Source organism: Fusarium oxysporum, chromosome 3, assembly GCF_000149955.1.
Source record: "Fusarium oxysporum f. sp. lycopersici 4287 chromosome 3, whole genome shotgun sequence".
In the NCBI taxonomy this organism is placed as follows: Eukaryota; Fungi; Ascomycota; class Sordariomycetes; order Hypocreales; family Nectriaceae; genus Fusarium; species Fusarium oxysporum.
The window spans coordinates 1,005,943-1,013,304 of record NC_030988.1 but is presented as its reverse complement, the minus strand read 5'-3'; the positions used below and the strand labels follow the sequence as shown (position 1 = coordinate 1,013,304).

Genomic DNA, 7,362 nt, shown 5'->3' with positions numbered 1-7,362 from the left:
CGTACTGTTCATCGCTTGCGGAAGAGGTCCTCAGAGTCGAGACAGGGGTCGAGGTTGAACGGGTAGGATACGGCGTCGGGCAGGGTGTTAATTCGGTAGCGGACCCGAAGCCGCTGTCGGAAATGTTGATGCAGGAATCAGGCGAGGTCATGGTAAAATAATCTCTTTGTCGTGTCGAAATCGCAAAACATGGTGCAGGTGATGGGTCAACAACAGGTCGTCAGGTTAGCGCGAATGACGAGTCCAACGCGGCTAGTTGGCACAATATGCCCTTATCCTGCAGATGTTTCAGATACTTACCTTTCGAGCTAATTTGGTGTGGACGAGCACGTAGCGAGTGCCATATTGGGGTCGGGTATTAGATAAGTCCCTAACATCCTTCACATCACGAGCTTGACGCGATTAGTATTGCTTGCAATTTTTCGCGCAGTATTGAGATATTGAGGGATCTGGACGCGTTTTCTTAATCAGCTTGCCGGCAGTTATTTAATGGTATAATTGTTGTATTATAAATCCAAAGTATGGACAGTCGAGCTTGATATTTGCTGGATATGTTGTTGAGGAAAATGTACACCAATTGATGGCCCTCATGATGATATGCACTCACGGAGCAAATCTTAAGTATATCCATCAAGACTTACGTCATCCCAATGAGAAAGCATACGACATTCGAATAGTGTTTCCTATATTGTATGTATTCTAAAATTGCGCTGTTCAGAAGTTTCATGGTGTTTTTGACATAGGGTAGCAATATTGCAAAAGTTATGGGGCACATCAGCCTCTGTTAGAGGTATTCTGCCAAAATACATGGGCCCCCTTAACTACCCCCACTTCTAATCCACCCAAATCCACCCAATCCATCCACGACATCGCCGAGTGGATTCGGTGGATTAGCCAATCCACTGGGGTTTTGCTAGTGGAGTGGACAGTGGAATCCACGAGTGGATCCACTACGTGGATTGGGTGGAGTGGCTTTCAACCCTGTCCACTCATCCTGGAATTTCAGTCAGCGGTATTTCTGATCGAGAACAGGTAGATACCTACAGATACATGGCTCCCATGGCCATCTAATATGATGAGCCTTGCATCAGACTCATCTGCTGGCTGGCTTTGGGGCAGATAAACCTCTTTGAGCCACTCGACCGCAATATGGTTGTCTGTCCAGCCGTTATCGGATGTGATATAATACCAGTCGGCGATCTTGTTAAACTCATCAATAAACCACTGCTTCTGAAGTTCTTTGCCCTTGAAGATAATTCCCGGCTTTAGAAGACGGCCATCTGCAGTGACGGCTTCGATAAAACTAGTCCAAGTGCGGGACTGCGAGCCTTTGAGGAAGGCCTTCCTCCTGGGATCGCTACTGCCAATTACCAAGGAATCCAAACCTAGATTTGCAATTTATTGCTAAGTCTTGTATCAGAAGTGGTCAGTACTCACCAAATCCAGCCATGATACCGCCCTCGTCAACATTAACCGTGTTCTCAGGCTTGATCCAGCCATATTCGCTCTCCCGGATACCAAAGTACCAATTGACGGCCATTGGGGTAAAAGAATTGAACCTTGAAGCTTCCTGGCGTTTTCCTACCTTCGTATCGATCTCTGGATGGCGTTTAATAAATCTGGCTAGCCAGTGTACACCGATAGGCGTTTCCCGGCCCTGCTGTCTCAACAGGGCAGCTACCGTGGCGCGAACTTGACTGTGGGAAGGAGCATAGCCCAAGGCCTCTTGTCGAAGTATCCATGTAACTAATCTAGCCTCTTGGGATTTGTATAACAACTGGGCAGGTTGGGTGACCTCGGACTTTGACGGTAGGCCTCTTAATCGGTCAGACAGAGTGGTTTGGGGCATTCCATGCTTCTGGGCGGCCTGGTGCTGCGAGAGGTGGTTATCTGTAACATCCAGTATAGCTTCAATGACATCATTCTCTGTATAAGACTGTTGAGGCATTTTCAAGGCGATTAAAGGAAGCTGCTATAGATAAAAGTTTGATGAAATTTTGGGGAGGCTGGGTGATGAAGGAGACATTTTGAGAAATTTTACATTAGTGCCATGCGACCAAACTGCTTATGTAAAATACAAATGAACATTCCAATATGAAACAGCATGAAACTCTCAGTAAGACACAATCTGTTCCATGTAAATAACTTCAATTTTGGCCAAGCACTGTGCAAGTGAAGTTTAACATTTTGTATGGGGAAATCTTTTTTTCGCTGACCGGTAGGTGGGTATGACCGGCAGGTGGGTACTGCATGGTACAGGCATGTTGTAGGACTCTCTTGCTGCACCTGACTGGACATTGTCAGTCCCCATATTGTCTCCCTGCTTTGTTCCCATTTCCAGCTGCTCCGGCGGGGAGGGGACTGGCGCAGAGGGCCTTGCCGTTTTAAAACCTTGATTCAAATTCGGCGTTAATGCAATAATCGCCCCGGCTATCCGGCATTCGACAGAAAGGTTACTTGCCCAATAGGGAATGCTGCCTTAAGGCTTGTTGGAAAATCCGGGGATCCCCCTTCCCTTCAGGATTCAGAATAACAGTTTGAAAGTCCTAGATTTAAAGTTTAAAGTCCTAGATACAATTATCTAGAGATATAAACCCGAGAATAACTCTCAGCTCAATAAGAAACAACCAAGTTTCATAAATAAAAAAAAAATAAAAAAAAAACATTTTCACCCAGCACTACTGCGCAATATAAACAACACGTGGAGCGGGCCAAAGCCAGGGTGGGCCAAAACTAGTGTGGACGACTTATCAACAAAGTCACGCGGGACATATCGGTCAAGGAGAGCGACTTGGTTTGGATTTTTCAAGACCCTGCTAATTCGAACAACGAGATGTGATAGAGCCGAATAGATAGACAGATACAAGTTTAGCTGCCTAGAAACCGTTGCTAGCAAAAGAGATAAAAATAGAGTAGCCAGCTACATTTATCACATTTGGACAAATGTCTTGCTCAGCCCTCGATTCTACTCGGTTTAGGTGCAGAATGCACCAGCGGGAACGCCCACACACTTCTCCTTACTCTGGCCGCCAGTGATGTTGATGTCTGTAAATGTCCAGTCCTTGCAGTCGGCACAGAGAATGAAGGTGTTCTTACCCGCCGGCTTCACCGTTCCTGTGACGTTCTTTATCCTGATACCTGTCATAGGAATACCCTTGGTAGGCTGCTGAGTCGGGCCGCCGTTGAGGTAGTCCTGTCGGAAAACCATGCCGTATTTGTCGATATCGCGAAGGGTGATGTCCTCATACGTGACATCCGTGACGGAGCCTGTGGCCCCCGCAATGGTCTTGATACGAATAGCGTTTTCGGAACTTTCAATCATGGTCTTGGAGATGAAAACATTCTCGACGATAGATTTATTGCCAACGGATCCAATCGAGGCACCGTGACCACCGCTGCAGTGACCGTTGGTGAAGGTGATGTTTTTACCCGAGTTGATGGCAACGCAATCGTCCTGATTCTCGACGACGGCACCATCGATAACGAGTCCATCGACCTTGCCGATATTGAAGCCGTCAGTGTTGTGTCCGCCCAGTTTGTCGCCGAGGGAGCTGTCGATGTGGACGTCTTTGACAAGCAGGTTCGTGACTGTGTTGATGCTCACGGCCTGGACCGGAGTGTCCTTGATGTTGAGATTCTGGACGATCGAGTCATGAACATCATGAAGTGCCACGAGCTTGGGCTTCTTCTTGCCGCCGTTGCCGCCTTTTCCATCCCAATATCGCCGACCTTGACCATTGATGCAGTGTCCAGCATCTCCCTCAATGGTAAGGCCGTTTCCCGAGATAGTAATTAAAGGACCTAGCCACTCGGCGTAACCAAAGGTCATGACTCCCTTGAAGATGACCTATAACTCTGTCAGATAAATGTCACGTCATGGACGAGAGTAGACCGAGTGGCTTTACCGTGGTGCCATCCTTAAGATTGGTCAGGTCCAGAGTCTTTCCAGCAGGGACTTTGACGTTGTTGAGGACGATAGTCGAGCAGCTGCTCTTGTGCTGCATAGCAGTATCAGCAGTAGTAAAGTTACAGCCTCCAGAGGCTGGATGGGAGTCTGAACTCGATTCAGACTTGGGGAGGGACCTGGGGTGGTGGGACTTTGAGTTGGAATGGGAGTAGCCAGCAAAAGTGGAAGCAATAAAGCCGCCGAAAAGAGGGAGTGAAAAGCGCATCTTGTAACGATATGTCAAAAAAAAAAAAAAAAAAATGAAAAAACCGAAGTACAGTTCAAAGAGGGTTAAGGAAAACAAGGAGGAAGAACATGGAAAGTTGTCTATCAAAGCAAATAAAAAAAGAAGAAGGGACACAATATTGATCGAGACTGTCAAAGTCTTGAATACCTACATGAAAAAAAAAAAAAAAAAAAAAAAAAAGAAAAAGATGAAAAAAATCGGAATGCTCAAAGTATATAAAGATCTTGAAACAGCGAGTCAAACCTACATGCCGTCTAGCCGTCCGTCAAGGTTCGTATTTCGTATTTGGCAACCTTGACACTTGATGGTTTCACCAGGATCCAGTATCTAGTGACGATATGAGATGCCATTTTCTACCGCGTCGAAGTGCCAATCTATGGGCACGATAGATCCACCTCTGTCCTCAACATCCGGGGTTAGATGGGTTGAAACACTAAGCAAGGGCTCGGGTAATATATCTCCGTCTATTGGTGCATGGCAATTATCCAAGCCGCGGTGTTGTTTCAGATTTAGTCTGGAAGCATGTCAATTCCGGATGCCCGGCACGATGACTGCCTACGCCGCCGCACTATATGACTATAGGGTTTTGTTTGAGTTTATAGGTAGCATAGTTTGAACTTTGAACATGAGGAAAGGAAACCTACAGGGAGTTTCAGGTTCAGTTTCTCTTGAAATACAGGAAAGTTTGCCATTTTAGGGGGTAGGTGGAAGAAAGAAAGTTAAAACTGCAGAAACTGAACCTGAAATTCTCTGTATCAAAATATCCAGACACGTCTTTCGGCTGTTGCGGCAGTGTCTCACCATCAAGTCATACCGACTGCTACAGTGGGATGCAATAAGTTTGAATACCCTTAGAAGTACTGATACCCCCTGTCTAGCCTATTTGGAGTTAAGCCTGCTTCTAATCTGAAGAAGAAGCTCGATCTAGCCAATCCCTATATTCTTATTAGCCATGCAAAAGCTGATATGCACGTGGTAGCTGGCTCAAAGAGGCTAGCGGCAAAAGAAGATACACGCCCGGTATTCAAACTTATTGCATCCCACTGTACTTGGAACTCATATCCGCCTAGTTAGCCGAATGTTCATGTTTCAGCTGCAGTTGCATCGGTAGTTCAGACTACCCACACTTGATGGTAAGATTCGCTACTCAATTTGTCATTGAAGAACCGACAGACGGGTTGATTTGCAGCTTCTTGCTTGATTGCGCGTTGGGCAAAGTAATCTTCTGGGCCTGGTGGCCGAGGAGCATCCTGAAAGTTTATCTGCAAATTAGCATAATTATGATGTTAGATACAAAAGTACCGACAAGACCAGAGTGGGGGCCTTAAGCAGTCTAAGGTTTGCTGTTGTTTATATTGCGCAGTAGTACTGGGTGAAGGTACAGTGATTTTCAGGTTCAGTTTCCCATCATATACCAAGGATTGTGTTATTTTGGCGGGTTAAGATAAAATGTAAACACGAAAATGTAGAAACTGAACCTGAAATTCACTGTATATTTCTTATGAAACTTGATTGTTCATTGTTGAGATGAGAGTTCTTCTCCTGTTTAAATCTTTAGTTGATTTCATATAGGACTTTGAACTTTAAATCTAGGACTTTCAGACCAACAGTCAGAATCCTGATGATAGGGGGGATTCCCAGTTTTCCAACAAAAGATCAGACCGCTGGCGAAGGGGCATTCGATGATTGCAGCCGGAGCAGCACTACGGTGGAGCAATCACCATATCTGTCAGATATTAAGGTGAATCGTGTATATTTCTTGATCCTTTCGCAATCGAAGGACCATTGAGACCTTATATCTTCAACTGGTTCCTTCTAGGACTTGAGTCCTAGAAAGTCCTAGATGAAAGTCCTACGATCTAAGTTTAGGGCGTCAAACTTTAATCCTGAACCTTAATCCTGAAGTTGAGGGTGAACCCTCCAACATTCAACACACCCCCTCAGGCTCAATAGGTCCCAGTTGAGCCTGCATTTCCTAGGCAGTCTTCTATCTTCTGGAGCCTTGCTTCTATTCCTTCTTGCTTCCGGCTCTGCTGCTGTCTTTCCTGAATATCTTCCAGGCCAAGTTGATAGAGGAAGCGGTTCCATTTGCCTGCCGGCAGGGCCTTTGTCAATCCGTCTGCGATCATATCCGTTGATTTGGTGTATTTGACTTGAATTCTCCCTTCTTGGACCTCCTGTCTCAGCCAGTGGTTGTGAATATCCACGTGCCGCAACTTAGTCTTCAAAGTAGCGATTTCGGCGGTCACAAGGTTGATAGTTTGAGTATTGTCGCAGTCGATACGGATAGTCGGATCATCCATCTGAACTGTAAGCTCTTTCAACAGCCGACTCACATAGAGGGATTCCTTAGCAGCCTGTGCCAGGGCTAGGAGCTCTGCCTCTGTTGTGGATGTGGTGACTGTGTCCTGCTTGCTAGCTCTCCAGCCGATCAACCCGTCGAATAGTCGGATAGTGTACGCTTGGGAGCTTTTCCGATCAAGGGTGTTATCGGCAAAAGAAGCGTCACTAGCAACTGTAAGACCTCCGGGCCCTCCGAATCGTAGGGCTCGGTGCCTTGTGTGTGAGAGGTAGTGGATAACGCGGTCGGCGGCGTCTTGGTGTTCTTGGCCAGGGTTGACAAGAAATCGGGCCAGCCTGGAGGCGGCGAAAGCTATGTCAGGCCGGGTGTTAACGGCGATATAGAGGATCGAGCCGACTTTACGTTGATATCGTTGAAGTTCTGCCGGGGTTGCTAGTCCTGTTTGAGGTCGTAGCTCTGTTTGAGTCATTGGTACTGTAGATGTTCCCTTGTTAGCTAGATTTGCGATTTTGTCAATGTAGGCTGTTTGAGATAGCCAAATCTTCCTTGCAGGTCGGTCCCGTATGACTTCCATTCCTAGGAACCATTGCACGGGATCTCCTCCTGTTAGCTTGTATTTTGATCCAAGCTGTCTAGTCAATTCATCGGCCTTGTCTTTCCGGGCCTTCCTGTAAGCGATGATAACATCGTCAACGTAAAAGAAGAAGAGGACTCCTTCCTTCTTGAAACAACAAGGTTCGTGAGGAATCTGTGTGTAGCCTAACTCTAGGAGGGTCTTCGAGAGTTCTTTCTGCCATAGCAAGGGAGAGGCTCGTAGTCCGTACAGGGCCTTGTTGAGCTTCAGGATAGTTGCTGTTTCTTATACCC

The 7,362-nt window shown here is 46.4% G+C and overlaps 1 protein-coding gene across 1 annotated transcript; it reads right to left on the bottom strand.

The window, feature by feature from the left end:
* Window positions 1-2,777: 2,777 nt before the first annotated feature.
* FOXG_12535 (uncharacterized protein) lies at window positions 2,778-4,207 on the bottom strand. Its single transcript, XM_018392349.1, has 2 exons — window positions 3,906-4,207; window positions 2,778-3,847 (listed from the first exon to the last, which is right to left on the bottom strand). Exons 1-2 carry the CDS (start codon window positions 4,170-4,172, stop codon window positions 2,975-2,977), a joined length of 1,140 nt encoding a protein of 379 aa, XP_018251964.1. The 5' UTR covers window positions 4,173-4,207; the 3' UTR covers window positions 2,778-2,974.
* Between the last annotated feature and the right edge of the window lie 3,155 nt (window positions 4,208-7,362).

Coding starts and splice junctions, on each gene's coding strand:
- FOXG_12535 (XM_018392349.1), bottom strand. CDS start 4,172: ATGCGCTTTTCACTCCCTCTTTTCGGCGGCTTTATTGCTTCCACTTTT. Junction 3,848..3,905: donor ATCTTAAGGATGGCACCACG/GTAAAGCCACTC, acceptor ACAGAGTTATAG/GTCATCTTCAAGGGAGTCAT.